This window comes from Harpia harpyja, chromosome 23 (genome assembly GCF_026419915.1).
Source record: "Harpia harpyja isolate bHarHar1 chromosome 23, bHarHar1 primary haplotype, whole genome shotgun sequence".
In the NCBI taxonomy this organism is placed as follows: domain Eukaryota; kingdom Metazoa; phylum Chordata; class Aves; order Accipitriformes; family Accipitridae; genus Harpia; species Harpia harpyja.
The window spans coordinates 2386290-2406143 of record NC_068962.1 but is presented as its reverse complement, the minus strand read 5'-3'; the positions used below and the strand labels follow the sequence as shown (position 1 = coordinate 2406143).

At 42.5% G+C, this 19854-nt stretch overlaps 1 protein-coding gene across 1 annotated transcript in view; it reads left to right on the top strand.

Annotated features, from left to right (window-relative positions):
* Positions 1 to 2012, top strand: part of SLC17A8 (solute carrier family 17 member 8) — a 30578-nt gene extending 28566 nt beyond the window's left edge. The window contains exon 12 of the mRNA XM_052774714.1: positions 239 to 2012. Within this exon, the coding sequence (XP_052630674.1) occupies positions 239 to 577 (339 nt within the window). The 3' untranslated portion in view covers positions 578 to 2012. The remainder of the gene's footprint in view (positions 1 to 238) is intronic.
* Positions 2013 to 19854: the final 17842 nt, after the last annotated feature.

The window sequence follows — 19854 nt, the reverse complement described above, 5'->3', positions numbered from 1 at the left end:
TATTTCACATCCAAGAGAGAAACTTCACTGTGAGAAAAAAAAAAATCCCATGTTTTATCTTATTAGCTGTTACGAAAAAAAAAAATCTTCACAATGACTCATAAATTGTTCTATCTGTAACATCAGGAATCAAACAGTGATCACAGTCATTGTTCAATATGTGCTAATTTATGGTCTAATTCAGAGAGCAATATTTCTTTTTACTGCAAACTTAATGAGACCTGCACGGTTCTTTCAGACCCGGGAAGAATGGCAAAATGTCTTTCTGATCGCAGCCCTGGTGCATTACAGTGGAGTGATATTCTACGCTATCTTCGCTTCTGGGGAGAAGCAGGAATGGGCTGACCCTGAAAACCTCAATGAAGAGAAATGTGGCATAATTGATCAGGATGAACTAGCTGAAGAAACAGAGATGAACAATGAAACTTTTGTAAGTCCAAAGAAAATGTACGGTGCTACCAGTCAAAACAGTGAAGTACAGAGAAGGGAATGGAGAAAGCAAAAGCAAGGAACTCAAGACATGGAAGAACAGACTTCTTACCATTATGAAAATGGAAATTTTCAAGATTTGTCATAATACTTGAAATTGTAAGGTTTGTACAGCAGCTACTCCCATCCCCCCCTTCTGCCTAGCTGCCCAAATCATCTGGTATCCATATTTATTTTCTTATTCAATCGTGTAACATCTGGCCATGCGGCTAGATACAAGGGGTGGTAGTTCCCTTCTAATAGCATGGAAGAGGGCTAACAACAATGGGACTGGGAGAAGTGGTACTAAATCCTTGCTCAGCCGTTGTACCCCCCCGGGAGGAGCTCCTGCCCTCGTTAGGAGATGACCAGCCCTGGCAGGGCTCCTGCCTGGTGCAAGCCTACGACTGGAGGAGCAAGGAGTGCCCTCATCTTCTCTCCTGAACAGAGAAGGGACAAGATCATACCAGATGGTGAATCCACAGTGATATATGTAATTACTAGGGCTCCAGTGGCATGAAAGTCTGCCCTGAGTGGCCCTGATTTACCGTTTTAGGATTCCTGTAGGTCGGCATTTGAGCTGCTTAACCCATGTCAAACTGCAAGCTCATGCTGAAAGAAAAGCAGTTTTATGGCAGTAGGCTGTAATTAATTACTAACAGTCACTCAACTACAAGGAGAGCAACATGTAGCAGAGATGGCATAGTGTTGCTTCAACAGTTCCTTCAAATGGATTGACACTCAGCTTTATATGCATAGCCCACCAAGTCTGGATAAGGCAATAAAATGGATACTTGTAAGATTTCTCCCCCTCCAAAGATTTTGTGCTGGCATGAAATAATTTTGAATACAAAATCATCGTTAGTGATGCAATATTATTAATCCTTACGAAAGGAAATCTTAGTCCTGGTGGGATTAGGTTTCTCACTCAATTCATTATTGTGAAGTAATTTAAATATATTTTTCTAGTATTATACTGATAGAGTTCCTGGCCTCAACCCCAACAGTCCTCGTTTAGGTGAATGAGCTTACTTACACGAGCAAAGTCTTTGGTTCTGGATCTGTAACTTTTCAATGCCTCAGTCTTGCTGTCGCTACAAATGAAGTCCTGTACCATTTGAGAGTTAACAGCGTATCTACGTCTGAAAGTAATTTTCTTTTGTCATCGGTATATGTTTGACAGTATAAAGTGGCTTTAGCCCTTTTCTACCATTTTTGGAATCAACCAGTGGAGCATGCTGTATCATCTCAAGCAGCTAGCTGCAACTCAGAGACTCGTTGTGGCATTAATACTCTTTTCAGAATGGAGAATTTCAGTAAGCTGTGATTTAATTTGTCTTTCATTATGATTACTGCCTCATTAAATTCAAGTGCAAGCTATCCTGTCTAGCCTACAATGTGCTTTGTGATGCTTCAGTATTATTGTTCTCATGTACCATATATAGCCACTGTGATGCACACGAGATTTGAACATTTCTAACATGCTTTTTGCTATTTTGTTGAAGTGCAATTGAACACCATGAGTGGAATTACACTTGTACATTCATTTGAATCCATGGATGATTTATCTTCCCTACAAATGTAATTAAACAGGGAGACCAGGAAGTTAGCTGATTCTCTTTTCATGTCTCTGGTTCCTTTTCTACCCAGCAAAATCCAATCTACAAATATGTATGGATAAGAAGCAAAGTGAGGTGAATGGATGCATGCCTAATTTGACTACAGTGAAGTCTTTTAAATTGATATCAGCAGATAATTTAATGATAGGGGTATTGTTAGTACAGCTCAATCCTACCTTGACACAATGCAGTTTATTAATAAGGCACTCAAAAAAAAAAATCTTACAGCTTTATTCTGTTAGGACAGAAAAGAATATTTTTTTTCAAAATTCTAAACTTAGTTTAGAGTACAGTTGCTTAAATCACAACTGACATTTAGAACAGGTATAAGAAAAGATCTTTCTTGCAGGTTATAGTCAACATTTGGGGATTTAAGTGGCAGGAGCTTGAGCCAAATGTTCTCACCAGTCTGTCACAAAAGCTGGACCAGCTGCGGTCAAACGATTTTGCAACATCCACCACACCTTAATGAAAGAGAGAGGGCCACTTCTTTGCATACGTGCAAATCAAACAGCTTCTTCCTCCCTCTCCAATCACATAGCATGCATGTAGTTGCTACAGGAACTCTTAATAGGGAAAAATCACATTATGAAAGGATTTAATATAAGAACCTGTGTAAGTATAATCTGGTAGAGAGGAAAGAGAAGACGAGACAGTGGACTATTCCAGAAACAGTAATGTTTTTTGAGAAGAAGCATCATTTTTCCAGTAATGATAAAGGGTAACTTTCCTGTCTCGCTAAGAGGAACACAAAGGGAGTGAATGTTGTTGTTACGACAAAGAACTACAAACATCCCAAAAGTTTGGGAAATGGCCAACTGGCACAGGAGAGCTCGGTTGCCTCTCTGGTGAACGTAGCTGCTATTTCTTACTGTTATAGATACGTGCCACAGCTGTCACAAGTGATACCGTGAGGAGCTCAGTTTAGCAGGACCATTTTGTAGCCGCATAGAGACTGCACTGATTTAGTTCAGTGGAAATTTGACTTCAATGGACGTTTGAGCATTATTTAATGCCCTGAAAGAAATGGTTTAAAAACATTTGGACAAGCTTTTGCATTTAAATAAGCACTTTCTTTCTTTTCTAAATTTAACTGCTTCCAGAGGCAGAATATCATCTCTGAGCAGTTAAAGTTCTGTACAGACCACGATGCTTTTCCAGGCAATCGGATTCAGATGTTTGGGCTGCCTTTCTCCCTTTCCTTTTCATCTGTTTAAACTGTTCAGGTGCATTGCATGAAGTGTAAACATCAGCACTGGTTGGAAGTTAGTTTTCTTTCCTGGAAATCTTTGTTACTTAATCAACTCTTTGATCTACACAGTGTCTTCCACAATACTGTATGACCAAGAATAAAGCCAACTTACTGGGATCAAACAGGCTTTGCAACTCCAGTTTTGCTGGATGTCTCTATCTGCAACCTGCTCCGACAGCCTTTTCTTGTGGGATCTGAGAAAGCACAATCACCGAGGGTGTTTCTGCTAAAACTGCCTTCTTAAAATATGTTAGAATTTGGAACATTTAAACAATCAGGGAAACAGCTGGCATATCCCAACCTGACTCCAAATAAATCATGGCTCTAATGCTAGTGGATGCAAATAACTCAAATGATATTTTCTAAGAAGAAATATTAGCCTGATTAAAATTCATTTATTGCATTAGTTGCATATTTTTCTGTCCCCATGTCCAAAATATTTTTTTGCATATTTTCACATACAAGACAGTGCTCATACACTCAGAATTTGATTTGAAAATGGCTTTCTGATTGCAGAAGGAAGCAAAATTGGGTTTATATTGGAAAAGAGGAAGAGTCAGCTCTCCATAATGTGAAATGGTAGAATAGATAGGCCACAGAATATTAATTTAAGTCTGAGGAGAGAAAAAGTAGGACCGTAAGTCCTAGGTATATGTTGTTCAGTGTTGTTATCCACTGATCTTTCTTAACAAAGCAAGTTGCAGCTTTTATTTCCTTGACACCTGATGTTTTCTACGCACTACTAGCAAAAGTTTAATGGTAAGCAATACTCCTTTTATACTTCTGTAAGAGTTAAACAAAATGTTCCCTGCAGTGAGAAGGGAAAAACTAATGACAGAAACAATGAAAATTCACCTGAGTAGAAACTTATGCAGGGAAATAACCACTTAGTCCAAAAGAATATACAGACTTTGGGGTAAAAAATATAACAAGGTCATCCAGATGTTAACAAAGTGCCAGGAGGAGTCTCATGTCTGTAACATAATTAATTTGAAAGTAGCAAGGCAAAAATTAATTCAAGGTCACACAAAATGTATCATGGCTTCGCATGAGTGTTTCCAATTGACTCCTGTTGTCAGATAGTTACAGAGATCTATAAGTTCAGTCATTATTTTAAGGAAAATTGTGTAAACCCCAGATTTATTATCTTATTTTTCTTCCCATTTTCCATTAAAGACCTTAATTTGAGAGTGCTATTTAATTATTCATATTTTAAGAGTGAGTAGTTCTTGTGGTTAAGAGAAAGGGGAAAAGAGAAAAGGAGAAAGCAAGTTGTAGCTAAAAGCCAATGCAGACAGAGGGCTGAGGATGGATAAGAAATCAGCTTCCAAATCCTGGAAAAAGAACTTGGAGTTCTCTAGATTTTTGAGTTAACCTACAGGATGCAGATGATGTTCTGCATCATCCCAAGGTTCAGCGAGTTCACTCAGGTCTCATTTCAAAGCTTAACTCCCATGAAATCAGGAATAAATAAATGGAGAGATTAAAACCTCCTCATTCTTATGTCATCCAAATGCTTATGTTGGACTAGATAACACTACTAGGGAGGCAACACTACTAACACCACTGCAGCTCTATATGTACATGCAGAAGACAGTCTGGCAGGCTTCTTTGTAAAAATGCTTTTAATTACTCACATACTGATATCAGTTATTTCTTAACTTCCATTTGATAACAATGTTTAGCTGTGACAGGAAAAATAGTCCCTTTTTTATTGCAACCTTTTTTGGTTTTAGTGTTTATACTGCTTATCATTTTACAGCTCTTCCATATGCAAAATTATATAAGTAAAGAAAGAAATTTATAGAAGAAATGTAGTAAGATTGTACTTCTTTGTGCTGAATTATCTTTAAGATAACATTATAAGAGCCAACACATTTTTCCCTGAGAGCATACCATTTTAAGTCTTGATCATAATAAAAGCTTGACCCATTTAACTTGTTCCCCCCCTTCATTTAATTAGTGTATTGGATATCTGCAGCAGCTGACAGACTACATTTGTTTATGTATAACCGTATTTATCTGCTCAATAAAGTCAGTGCTCAGACTCTGGCTGTACAAACTTTTGGCATCTACTTTGCTCCTTGTTTTAGGCTTAGTTCTACCTGCACAACAAATTCAGAGCTCCTTTCAGCAGGTCATGGCTGTTTTGTTAAATATGTGTTAGGAAAACACCGGAACTCCTGAAAAATAAATCTCCGTTGGCTCAGAGTTGTGGTTGCCCAGAAGCATCTCACGAATCTTTGGAGCACCAACCTCAGGAAGACAACGACTTTTGTAAACCAGGAAATATTTAAGGTACGCAGTAAAGACGGCTCTGCTCTCAGGAGCTGGCAGTCATCACCAGCAGCACCACGCCAGGCGCTTTCTCTTGGCTGGGCACAGCTGTAATGGACAGCAAGGGGATTAGTCAGAGAAACTTGCTGATGCCATAATTAAGATAAGGGGAATGGGACTTTCTCTCGGTTTAGGGAGGGGACTTTGATCCCATCTGCTTGTATAATCAAAAGAAAGATGTCTGCGTGACCTGAGAGACCAACCTATCTCCTGACAGAGATCAGTTCTGTAGTTTGTGTTGGTAGAAATCTGCGGGGGGATGGAAGGGGCTTATGGTGCTGATTCATGGTGGGCAAGGGAAAATCACAGTACTAACGTGAAACTTGAATTTAGACGTGAAAGACATTAACGTTAAGGACAATAACAAGTGAAGGACAGTCAGCCTGAATGGGTGCAATGTTGCTCCTGTGGCGTACCGCTGCTATATGGGGCAGGCAGAGGCAGCTAGGAATAACCCCAGCAGGTAAGTTTTCCCTCAGTAAGGGAATACAATATCCTCTGTCCCGCGCTGTTCGCTTCCCATTTCCCATCGCTCTGCACTGCCTGCGGGTTCACCTGTTACAATGCTTTGGGCGTAGCACAGAAAAGAGCTGCAGTTGCACAGGACCCTTATCTTTACTCTGTGTTTTCTCCTTTTCACGTGTGGCCTCTCCCGACCCTTGCTAGCTCATGGAATGGCACATGAGACCCCAGGGCAACACAGAGTTAATAATAGCAAGGGTTTGCTTTTTAGCAAATTCCCTATTTTTATTTTTTTTTTTTTTTTTTTTTGGCTAGAAAAGAGGGCGTTTTGTGCCGAGGTTCCTGCTCGCCACAGCAGCTGAAGCAGCCGGGCCGTGGCGGGTGGCTGAGGCATTACGCTGGCTGGCCAAAGGCTCTGCGGCCTCCGCTCTGCCAGAGCACGAAGGGAAACGTCACCCTTGGACAGAGCCGGAGGGAAAAGTCGCTGACAAAGCCGGGAGGGAAACGGCAGTCAGGATCCCTGTCCCCTACCCGTGTTGGCTGCGCTGGTGACAGGGACTGTCAGAGCGTGAGAAGCGGCCGGCGTTTCTGAGTAGTTTTCTGCATCCCTCATCCACTTTCTTACTATTTCCAAGCGACCGCCTCTATTCCAATTTCATGGAAAGCTGTGAGCAGCTTAAAATGCCCCTTGCTGACTGGCCTGCTCTGCTGTTACATTTACTTATGACGAGGAGCAGCCCACTGCTAATTCCTTCTGTCTCCTGAGCTGTATCCAGAGCCTGTTCTCCGCAGGGAATCATAGAATCATTTAGGTTGGAAAAGACCTTCAAGATCATCGAGTCCAACCATCATCCGTGCCCACTAAACCGTAGAGCTCCCAGTCCATCCCGCCTTCAGCCCTCTTGAGCTGTACCTTTGGCCCAAAGCCCACCAACCTGCTGGCTCCCTCTTGCCACGGCTCAGGCGGGAGGATTATCTAGCAGTTGTTGTTGGGCAATTTTATGTCTTTTGGAGAAGATATGGCACCGAGTCATGCCAATTATTGGGAAAGACTTCCCCGAGGTTTAACAAAAGCATCTGCCTCTTCAAAAAGGCATGTAGGAGAAGTTTGCTAACAGGTTGTTCTCTGGTTTGTGTCAACGGTTGGGATTGGGTTTAGAGGACACAGGCACGTGTTAGTTTGAAAAAAAATCACAGGATGTTTCCCTGAGCCATCAAATTACTGCAACAGCTGAAGGTCAGCAAATCATCCAACCCAACACACCACACATGCAGATTTCCTCATCAGGAACAGTTGGTACAAATCCTTCTAGAGAGCATAGTGTTTCCTTCAGTAATGTTTTCATTAGTGCTTCCCCCAAGAAACTATGAAATAGCTAACGATGAGCGACTAAATTCTGCCAACCTTGTGCAGAGTTTGAGTTTCCACATGTGGTGTGCTCCCCAACATGTTAGTAGGCTTAACTTTTTAATTTATTTAGTGATGCTACGTTTTCTTCGGGGAGCTAGATTTCTCTATGCTAGTGCCTTAGTGAAAGATGCCCAGGTAAATTTGGTTACTCCACAACGCATCACTTCTTACAGCATCACAGAATAGTTGAGGTTGGAAGGGACCTCTGGAGATCATCTAGTCCATTGCCCTGCTGCTCAAAGCAAGGTCAGCTAGAGCCAGTTGCCCAGGACTGTATCCAGCTGGGTTTTGAATATCTTCAAACACGGAGACGCCAAAACCTCTCTGGGCAACCTAGTCCAGTGTTTGACCACTCTCACAGTGGAAAAAGTTTGTTTAAATGCTTTTTCCTGTATTTCAATTAGTGCCTCCTGTCACTGGATATCACTGAGAAGAGTCTGGCTCCATTTTCTTTACTTCCCCCCATCAGGTATTCATACACATTGATGAGATCCCCCTTGAGCCTTCTCCAGGCTGAACAGTCCCAGCTCTCCCAGCCTCTCCTCACGTGTCAGGTGCTTCAACCCCTTAAACATCTTCATGGCTCCTCGCTGGACTCGATCCAGTAAGTCCATGTCCCACTGTGGTGGTACAGCCCCCCAGACACTCTGAGATCTCAGAATAAGCTATGCATGCTGTGGGAAAACCTCCCATCGTGCTGTTATCTTAATTACAAGCACAGCAACTTTTGGGCGTCAGGCACTCTTTGGCCACACCTGGGCCATCTGCTGCCTGAATGGTACATCAGGACCACCCTGATATTTCAGGATAAGCTATGCATGCTTTGGAAAAACTCCCATTGTGTTGTTATCTTGGTTGCAAGAGCAGAGACTTATGGGCACCAGGCAACCCTGGCCACACCTGGGCCATCTGCTGCCTGAATTGTATACCAGAATGACTCAGCACAAACTGTGGCCAGAACGTAAAACAATGGCCAAAGCCAATCGTCTGGAGACCCTATAAATACCGATCCAAGGAGAGACGCTTTGGGCTCTCCGGGGCTGCAGTGGGCTGTGTGACCCGGTATCTCCCCCTGAGCTGGGACACCTCTCAGGGTAGATTTCACCAGGATTGAAAGATCGTCCGTTGACAATTTTGTGAGGACTTAAAGACCCGATTTTGCGAGGTTCACTGACTGTCCGTTGGTGAATGCCAGCACATAAAAGTGAGTAATTCATGAAACTCACAAGAGAGAAATTTGAATCATAGGTTAACCTCTGTGTATGTGTGGGGGGGTGAAATTTGGTTCAGAACTGTTGTATCTGAGCGTGTGCACTTGCAGTTTGGTTTGGAACTATTTGTCTGTGTAGTTCAGAACTGTTTTCTCTGTGTGTGTGTGTGATTTCATTTAACCTCCATCTATGTGCAACCCTGCTGTAAGTTTCGGGTGATCCTTGCCATTTTCGAACCTTTAAGTCGCAAATTTGATTGCAACAAATTCCATCGAATCACTCTGTTAAATTGGCTAAGTACTGTTAAAATTATACAACCTAATCTAGTGATCTATCTCAAAAATATTAATAAATCCTAAATTGCTGCTAAACCAAAGCCGTGTAACAAAATCTCCTTCACGACACCTACTTGCACTGGGGAGCCTAGAACTGGACCCAACGGCCCAGATGGGTCTCACCAGGGCTGAGCAAGGAGGAGGGATCACCCCCCTTCACCTGTTGGCAACACTCTCCCTAATACAGCCCAAGGGGCTGTTGGCCTTTTTTTGCCATGAAGGCAGATTGCTGGCTCATGTTCAACTTGTTGTCCACCAGGATGCCCAGGGCCTTCTCTGCTAAGCTGCTTTCCAGCCCAGCAGTGTCTACTGCTGCACCGAGTTGTTCCTTCCCATGTTCAGGACTTGAATTTCCTTTTCTTGAAGTTCATGAGATTCCTGCCGGGCCATTTCTCCAACCTGTCAAGGCCCCTCTGAATGGCAGAACAAGGACCTGGTGTATCAACCACTCCTCCCAGTTTTGTATCCCCTGCAAAGCTATCGAGGGTGTGCTCTGTCCCATCATGCAGGTTATTAATAAATGTATATTGGTCCCAGTATTGACCCCTGGAATATACCACAGATTACTCCCTTTAGCTGGGCTTCATGCTGCTGATGCCAAATCTTTGAGACCAATGGTTTAGCCAGTTCTAAATCCAGCTCACTGTGTACTTTACTAGTATGTACTTCATCATTTTGTCAATGAAGTTGTTATGGGAGACAGTGCTGAAAGCCTTGTTAAAGTGAAGCTCTCCCCTTGTTCAGTGAGCCAGTCTTCTCATTGTAGAAGGCTGTCAGGTTCATCGCCTCCTTCTTAAAGATAGGAGTGATGTTTGCTTTTTTTCCAGTCACCAAGAATCTCTCCCAGTTGTTATGACCCTTCAAAGACAACTGAAAGTGGCCTCACAGTGACATCAGTAGCTCCCTCAGCACTCCTGGTACATCCCACCAGGACCCATAGACCTGTGCATGTCCAAGCTGTTTAGATGTTCCCTAAGTGGATTCTCTTCCATGGAGGGTAAGGCTTTCTTGCTCTGGACTTTCACACTGGTCTCAGGGACCTGGGATTCCTGGAGGCTGGTCTTACCAGTGAAGACTGAGGCAAAGAAGGCACAGAACACCTTGGCTTTCCCTATGTCCTTCGTCACCCGGTCCCGTGCCCCATTCAGCAGCAAGCCAAAATTTTCCCTCGTTTTCCTTTTGCTGCTGATACAGCTGTAGAAGCCTCTCATTGCCCTTCACATTTCTCACCAGATGCAATGTCAGGTGGGCTTTGGTTTTTTTAACACCGTCTCTGCATGCTTTGCATGCTCTGTATTCCTCCTGGGTCACGTGACACTGCTTCCACCACTTGTATGCTTCTTTTCTATGTTTGATTTTAGTTAGGAGCTCCTTGTTCATCCATGTGGGCCTCCTGATGCCTTTGCTTGATATCCTGCTTTTCAGGATGGACTATTCTTTAGCTCGGAGGAGGTGATTTCTGAATGCTAACCCGCTCTTCTGGACCTCTCTTCTCTCCAGGGCCATATTCCATGAGATTCTTCCAAGCAAGTCCTCAACAGGCCAAAGTATGCTCTCCTGGTGCAGTGTTATGATCCTGCTTTTTGCCTTGTTTCTGCCTCTTCAGATCTTAAACTTCACTATCCCGTTGTCACTGCAGCCAAAGCCGCCCATGACCTTCATGCTCCCAAGCAGTTCTTCCTTGTTTTAATGAATCAGGTCCATCAAAGTGTGACCTTTCTTCAGCTCCTCAATCACTTGTTATCAGTTATAGTCAGCTACCAGGTATCAACGATGCACTCCAGAAACTACCTGGTTTGCTTGTCCTGCTGTGTTGTCCCTCCAGCAGATATTGGGGTGGTTAAAGTCCCTCATGAGGACCGTGGGCTGCACACAGGAGACTTCTTCCAGTTGTCTGAGGAAGGTCTCACCTACTTCTTCCTCTCCAGACAGTCTGTAGGAGACACCCACCACAACATCGCCCTCCTTGGTCTGCCTCTAATCCTGACCTGTAAACTCTCAGCTGGCTCAAACTCCATCCCAAGGCAGAGCTCCATGCACGCTTGCTGCTCATGTACACGGCAATTCCACCTCCTTGCTGACCTGGTCTGTCCTTCCTAAAGAGCCTATATCCATCCAAGGCAGCACTCCAGTAATGTGAGCTATCCCACCATGATTCCATGATCCCTATGAGATCAGAGCCCTGCAATTGCACACAATTCCATTTATTTCCCCCCGCCCATGCTGCGTTAGGGAGCAGCTAATTTTTCAGCAGGAAGCGTGTGAGTATCTACCATCTAAAGGCAAAGAATGGAGGCACTCCAAATTTTTCATTAATTTCTAAAGCTTTGGACTAGGAAGTAGATTGCTAAAATACTGTTAAATTGTGACATTAAGTGGAGGGATCAAAGGTAGGTACAGGAAAACTGCTTTTTCACACCTCGGTTATTGCCTTGAAGTAATCCAAGGCTAGGCGTAAAGGCAGTCAAGGTCTCATTTCATTTTAGCACCTGCTGGCTGGCATTTCTATTACAGAAATCATCATGTCTCTGCCCACTTTTACTGGTAATCTCAAAAAAGAGGACTGTATCCAGGCCATCATAGATCAAGCTTTTCCACTCGAAGAAATGAGGAGCAGTATATTTACAGAACAGAGATTTATTACATTCAAGAAGCCTAAAGTATCTGGTTAATTACAGTTAAATTCCTGGAATAAATTGACAATATTCCAAACAAGACTTTATCAGCTTCTTTGCAATACAGTCCATTTTACTGGCATGCCGTTCAAAGGTTTCTGTTGCAACTCATACTTAGGAGAGTTACGTAAAACTTGATGTAGGAATGAGTGACAAAGGTTTTATTTATTTCATATTATTATCTGTTGACTTTTAAAGACCTAAGTAACAAGACAGGTTAAGCAACAAGTCAATGATTAAACCGATAAAATGAGTATCAGCTATGCTAGTTTTAAAAGAGATTTAGAAAGTATGAAGCAGAAAAAATACAGTTCTCTGAGTTGTAAGTTGAAATACTAAGATTTTTCTGTTCTACAGCTTATTTACAGTCTCTATTTGTTAATTATCATCTTTCTCAGGCATTTATTTTTGTATAATCTTTAATGTCAGAGGAGAGGCCTATGTTTGGGAAGTTTAATTTTTAGATCAACTTTACTACACGACTGGGTTATGCTTTGTTCAAATTTTCCTAAAAGATTTAAGAACTTATGTTTCTTCAGAGAAAACATTTTTGAAAATAGAGGGTATCGTGCTGTAGCAGTGACATTAAGGTCTTGCATAGTTCATCACCTACTTGAATAGCAGTTCCGTCACTGGGAAAATAGCAGTACCCTCACATTTTCTAATTTTGTGTTGTCTTTCTTGGACTACATTGAAAGCAGTAAGAGCTAGGTATACCCTTCCTTGGCCCTCTCTGGAATTAATTGGATGTGGAGAAAAAAGAATGCAGTTCCAGGGTTTATGTAAATTTCCAGGTTGATATCACATATCCAGGAGAAAAATATTTTCTGTTTTTAAAAATTCGTGCTGCTACATGCATTTTTTTTTCCCCTCTATCAATCTTTTATTTGGCAGGATGTATGTTTACTGGCTGCACATTAATGAGACACAATCTGAAATACATAATCATCTGCTAGTGTCTGGGTAATTTCCATGCATACAGGAAGGAATCTCTTTTGTTGTGTTTACATGAGGATGGCTTTCTGGCAACATGCTTTACATGTTGGAAGTCATCAGTTTAATAACGTTAGAACAGCATCAGTTGTATCTAATAATCATACTATTACTCCAGTATTTGGTACCTTTGGTGCTCCTGTCAACTTCTACTTCTGTGTTTAGCATCAGCAGGTATTACAGGGAAAAGACTACTGGAAAAAAATAAGGCATGATTTTTGCCCCTCAGTTGTCCGTGATATTAATTTCTTTGTTAATCACATGTACAGATTCTGTGTCCTTCAAGTAGCAATAGCAACACTTACACCTAGGCACCCACATATGCTTCAGCCAAAAAAAATTTCATGTATAACTTTGCTGCAGCTAAGACTCAGCTGTAGTCCTCACGCTAACCAGAACAGCAGCTCCCTAGTTATCGATCACCGGTGCTGTCTTGTTTTAATTTTTCTCTCCAATTTAAGAGATCAGAAGCTGGAACTTCATTCTCCATGCTACATGGCAGCTCGTTCCTGTGGGCTGGGGATGTTTTTGTTAAGTAGTTCTGTACATCAAAGAGGTTGGTAGGAGCGCTCTTGATTCCTCCTGGAGCTCATTTCTCTGCTGGTTCCTGCCAGACAAGAGAGTTAACACCAGGGATGGCTGCTTGGTCCAGCCCTTGCTCCCAAGAACTTCCTAGCCATTATTTCTGTAACAGTAACACCTTCCTTTCTGCATTTGCCATTACGGTAATCAGTTTCTATGTCCAAGAAATATAAATATGGCTAAAATGGGCTGGTGAAACATAGGGACTGATCCTACAGGCTCTTGAGGATTTATCCCACCATGGGTTAGCAGCTGAGAAAGGGCTGTCTCCTGTATGAGCATGGCACAACCTCTGGATGGGCAACTCCATTGTTCATGGGAAATATCTGTTTTGGGGGAAGGCTTGTAAATTCAGAGAGTTATAGCCACAGTCCCCCACAGTTCGACACAATTCTGAGGAAACCTTGAGGGAAAGGATAGAAACCTCTAAGCTGGCTCCAGATTTGTGAAGAGCCAGTGCAGAGGGAGGAACGATGGTTATGCTGCTGAGTAGGTGAACTGCCATGCTTTGAACTGATTTTTACCCTTTTTCACATAAATTGTCTCATCCTACACACCTATTTAAAGAAACAGTTAAAGCCTAAAATTCATTAATTTGTAAGACTCCCTTCCTTGTGAAGGTTTGTCACCAAAGACAAGAAACAGAACTAGACAAATTTCCCATGCATGTAATCTACTCTATCTATTCTCTAGATATCCTGGTTTTATTATAGGTTTCCTGTTGTGGGATGAGATGGGAACATGAAATGTATCTGCCAAGTGAGATTTGAGATAAATGAGGGATCTGCCAATGCAAATGATTCATATTTTGGGATATGACCCAATTTTGGACAAAAAGGGTATCAGATTAGGTTTTGATAAATGAAGCTTTTCTTATGATTGAGCCCAGGTTAATACTGCTATGAGATAAGTAACCTCTCCATTTCCTGATTTGTGTTGTTTAAATTTAATAAACTTTATACTGCATTTAATTTCTCTCTTCCAGAAAGGGAAGTAATTTGTTTTCAGAATGCAATGATGTAAACTGAAGATTAGGAAAGAAAGGAAAATAAACTAAATCCTTTAATTCTCCCAAGATCTATTGTTTAACATCCCTTTAACTTTGTCTTCAACCACGACACTTTTCTTTGGCCTTCAAATCCCTTTTTCTCCTCCGTACCAACTGTTTTCTAGGTGGAAACCAAGAGGATGATCTGACTGGCCTGGGCCCTAGTACATGAAATAAGGATCCTCTGCCCTGTTGTCTGCGGTCTCCCTCACTCTCCTCCATTTCACCTCTGTGTTTCTTACCTCCCACTACTCGGGCACTGCCTGCTCATTTGCTTGTTACTGCTAATTATGGCAATAAGTACCTCATGCTTTCTTTGCACCTCCATGGCTAAGGAGACCATTGTCCTAGGAGAGCTGTGGCTGTTTCAGAGCTCTTTGCTGTAACGTGCCCAGGAGCTGCGCACCGGTTCCACCAGTCACCCCACCAACATCTTCCGCAATGAGGTGGGAAGGGCTCTACCAACACAGTCATGGCTGACTTTGTTGGAATTAAGGTGGAGGCAACTGAAAGATAAAATGATATACTTTCTCACTTTTTGGAGTTTGGCGATATCTCAGCTATGTCCAGGACTCAATGTTATCTAATTTCCATCTCCTTTCATTTTTCCTTAGCTGGGTGGAGTCACGAGCACTCTTCAGCTGAACTTGTAATGTTGACTTCTTAATATCTCACTTTTTCCAGTGCAAGTTGGCCATTAAGAATTTAGTCCTGCTGCTGCTCCCCTGCCTGCCACAAGCGACCATAACCATATTCACAATTTATCCAAATTCCGGTAGGGAACAAGGAAAAGCCAACAAAAGCTGTGAAAGCTGCTCTACATCAGGGTCCTGAGGACACTAACAGGCTTTAACAGCCCTGATCAGCCTCACCTGGGGCCTCCCACACACCTTGCCCTTGGGCTCAGGATGCTATTTAAGCTCAAGCCTGGGCCCCTAGTCCTAGCCTGTGATAAGTTGGAGGTGTGTTTGGTGCTGACTCCTTATGTCCTGGCTCACTGGTGGATTTTTCCCAGGTGGACTGCAGGTGTAAGCTGTAGCCTGTGTTATCTCCAGTCCTGCTTCTGCTCTGCCTCCCGGGTGGACCTCAGGCTGATGCTGCAGGTAGTGTGTCTCCAGTCCTGCATCCGACCCTATCTCCTCCTGCTGCTCTCGGCTCATCCCTGGGTGGTCCCTGGTCTTGATTCAGCACCTCGCCTCCCCACGGCCTGTTGCTATCAGTTCGGGTACTGCGGGACTATTCCCTGTTAGTGGGGCTATCCTCAGCTCCTGGCTTATCCTCCTCGCGGAGCGGTCCTGCTCCTCCCTGATGTACAAGTGTCTTCCTCGCTGAAGGAAGAAGGCAGCTTCTTCCAAACTGAGTCCTGCATGATTTCTCATAGCCAAATCTGATGTTCCCCCTCCTCCTGGATGTATAGGTGAGTGTAATGAGCTTTCCATCAGCTGCTGAGTGTGTGATGTGCCCCTGTTCTCCGGGTGGTCATGGACTTCTCTGGGCAGGATGGGGCAGTTCCCCTGAGCTTTGCTCTGGGTATTTGTCTGGGGTGTGATGCCTGCTCTGCAGCCCTCCCTCTCAATAAGCAATGAGAGGAGTCATCTACCTGCAGTGCTTCAGAACGTGGGAGACCCTCCTCTAGGACAATAAAGTATAGAACTGAGGGTTTAAAAGGCTAATAGTGACTCTGGCTTGCCGAACAGCATTAGCAGAGGCTCCTCCTGCGCCTCCAACAGCTTTCACTGTCCATTCACATGATGCCTGGACTACATTTCCTCTCCCATCCTGAAAGAAATGGTTTCTTGTTAGTTACTGAGCTAGTCCTTTTAAACACCTTTCTTCTTCCTTGACAATAGACACAGTATGAGAAACAAGTAGACGTTTAAATTTTGCAGAATGAATCTACTTAGTGTGAATATTCTAGCAATTCAAAAGCCTATCTAAAAATATCCCAGTATTTATTAATAATACTTCACTCATCACCTTTGACATTTAGTTTAAAAGAACTGCTTATTAATGAAAAGACAGTGCATTCATTTACTGGAATAAATCAACATTTCATAATATTTTTATCTCTCCAAATATTTACATAAATGAAGGCTAACCCTTATTGAACTCAATCACTATCATACTGTATAACATCAAAATGTCAAGAGGAAAAAATTGAAAGAATAAAGTATGTATTTACTCTGAGGCCTCTAAGAGAACTTCTTATCAGCTAATACTGTGCTAACACGTTAAACTTAAAGCTGTGATTCCTCTACGAGTTTTTTAAACTTGTAACCCCTAGCAGGAGGCGGTGTGGGGGGAAGCGTGTAATATCAGTACCTTAATTAAAATTTAAAATAATGAGAGAGAATCTAATGTGGAATAACCAGAACTTACTCATAGAAAAAACACATTCTGAATTTCAGTTAAAGTCAGCTAGAGGGAGGTAGACCAAGTTCCCCACACTGAAGTTGAGTATCTGATACTGTAGCTGGTTCCATATATGCTCCGCTCTGCTCTTGCACCCAGGCAGCTTTAAGACGGTATCTTCTAAATAACCTATATGCTCTTGCTAGGGCATGTTGGCTAACTATTAACTGCGTGCCATTAGGGAGGAATTCCCCCTCTTAGGACAGATTGTTCCATAGTCATTTTACCCTTCGTGACAGTCCACTTTAAGTAAGTGATAAAGACAGAATATTGGATTTTATCAGGCACAACACAGGTTTGTTGAACAAATTTTGCCCTGTTCAGAAACTGAATGACTGGAGAGCAACTTATAATGAAGAGGCTCTAATTAATGAAAGACTTACTAATAAGCTAAACTAATCTTAAAAGTGGAGTTATTCCTCCGCTTTTGAAATGCAGGAGGAAAAAAAAAGGTGAACAGCTACTAGAGTTAACTCCCTGAAACTTTGCACCCTATTCCTTTCCTATTTTAGCCTGTACAGAAGCAGCTTTATCTATTAAGATTGCTTAATTACCTTCCTATGATAAAATTTACTGTAAGCTCGTGAGAATTTTGGCCATCCTTCAAGAAATGAAAGGCTTCCTTTATTCATTAGAGTGGTAAATAGCGGTGTTTCTGAGAGTGCCTAAGAGGAAGAAATGGCCAGTCCGAGGGACAGACCACGATGCAAAGTGGTGTAGATGATGTGTGTCATTTGCAAAGCAATCATAAATAAGGGGTGCTGCAGGGATGAAAGAAAAGCTGCAGGTGACTCTGCTGTTTAGTGGCAACTGTTTATAATCAAGTTGGAAACACTTTCCGAGCTGGAACTGATGGTTTGTGCTGAGGCATGGTTTGGTTCAGATGAGCCCTCAGGTGTCTGCAGTACCATTCATGCTGGGAGCTGTCAGCACGGGGGAAAGGGGTTTTTAGCATGAGCAGATTTCAGTCAAGACACGTGTCTCTTGACCTGCCAAACAAGCACAGACTCAAGGTCTCTCGCTAGTTGTGACTGGTGGTCATCTGTACGATGCTGCCGGAGCTCCAAGCAACTGGCTGGGAGTAGGCGGAAAGTTGTACAGCTGTTGACAAGATTTCCTACGCAAAAAGAAGGTACTGGTCATTTGTGGGTACGTTATTTTCATATTTTCTTAATGTGTGGTGATGCATTCATAGGGGTGTGAAGAGAAGGAAACGTTGAAGATGAATGCCCAACCTACCTTCTACCTTTTCTTCCTTTCCCCCTATCCTCTTCTGTGCTAGATTTTCCCATCCACAATTCTGATGACAAACTACTTTGTTGCCAGGAATTGTCTTGCCTTTCTATGGCTGAGGCCATGGAGCTACCTTGTCAGTGCGAGCATGGGATGGCAGTTATTTCAGTGGAGAAAAGGCAGAGTAGCAGGAGGAGGAGCAGCAAACAGGAGCTATGATAAAACCTCCAATTCCTTCATGGAGTGTGGGGTTACAGGATTAATGTTAGTATTGTCTAGAGAAGTTTTAGGATGTCAGTAAATTTTCTGAAATTTTAAAAATTATAGCATGCAATGCTATCCTAAAAAGATATTCTATTTATAAGTAACTGGATTTGAATCTTTTCCCTTCCTCTTCTCTCCCTTGATGCTGTGTAGCTAGTCTCTTGTAACACTAAAGGAGATATATTTGATTTGCTCTAATTCCTTTCTGTTTAATTTTCATTTGCACATCAGCCACAATAAAATATGAACACCTGGCTTGAACTAGTAATGCCAGATGTCGTTGCCACAGGCAACATCTCCTCTTTTGATCATGTGGATTCTTTCTTTGCTTTTTCCAATAATGTCTTGAAAGTATTGATTAGTGGACAAAGCACCACTTCGCCACTTGCCTCTTTATTATTGTAAGGAAAGGAAAAAGGTTTTAATGCAACAAATTTCTTAGTGAATAGGGCCATTAAATTTGGTTTCCTTTGTGGTGAGCTCTTCACTGTCTGACAAACAGCATCCACACAGAGGAAAATGCTTTTTGGGGAAGAACCTCTATTGAAAGTTGGTCTCCAGGGACTTCTAAATAGCAATTGCTCTGTGCCACCAACTCTCTAGGACCAATGTTGCAGGAGGCTGAAAGCTGAAAAAGAGATTTAAGGTCTTCAGAACTAGCTGAGACATAGAAAGCTTCATGAGGCATAATATGACATTTGTTGGACTTCTTGTCTCAGCCTCCGCTGCTTCAGCTGGTAAGGGACAAATCCCATCACTGGCCTCAGGATGACCAAAGACAGACGGGTTTTTGGCATGTGTTTCCTAGGCACCACTGGAGTGGACATTTACTGGAGTGTAAAGACGGGATGGTGGCATGTTTGGAGTTGTGGAGGCCACCTGTCTCCTGTGGGCAGGGTTGATTTGAAAAAAATTCTCTTATTTGAAAGTGCTTTGTCAATTTTGCTAAACGTGAATTTGTAAATGATGAGATTTCTGTTTTACAGGAGTGGTGGCTTTCAGAAAGTCAGAAATGAGGACTGAGAGAACCTTAGTCTTAAATGTACTTATTATATGGCCAGTGTCTGCTGGAATGAGCTGTAGGCATAAATCCCTGAAAGCAGTACCCCCTTGGGAGTGCTAGTGTCCAGTAACAGCCTTATGGCATCATTCTCCCATTGATCTCTTCAGAAACCTGTCATACCACGTGTGTTTGGCTGGCTACCAGGTGAATTTGCAAGGGAGACAACACATGAGAAAGACCCTTTATTATTACATTTAAAAGAGAAGGATAGAGAGTTTCAGTTTCCTTGATATAAGCTTAAGGATCAATATACCTTTTAAATTTTTTTTTTTTACTCTTAAGCTTGGGGGAAAGCAAGGGAATTTTACTCTTGATAGTTTCAGGGCCAGCAACTGTCACCTTTCTCCTAGAGAAGACTGTGTTTGCTGCCCAGTGCCTCTCTCTCCTGGAGTAGGAGGTACAGCTTGTGTCGCTGTGTATTCACTCTTTATCAGACAGTGCAAATATGTAGAGAAGGACGGAGAGCATATACCATGTGGCAGACATGAA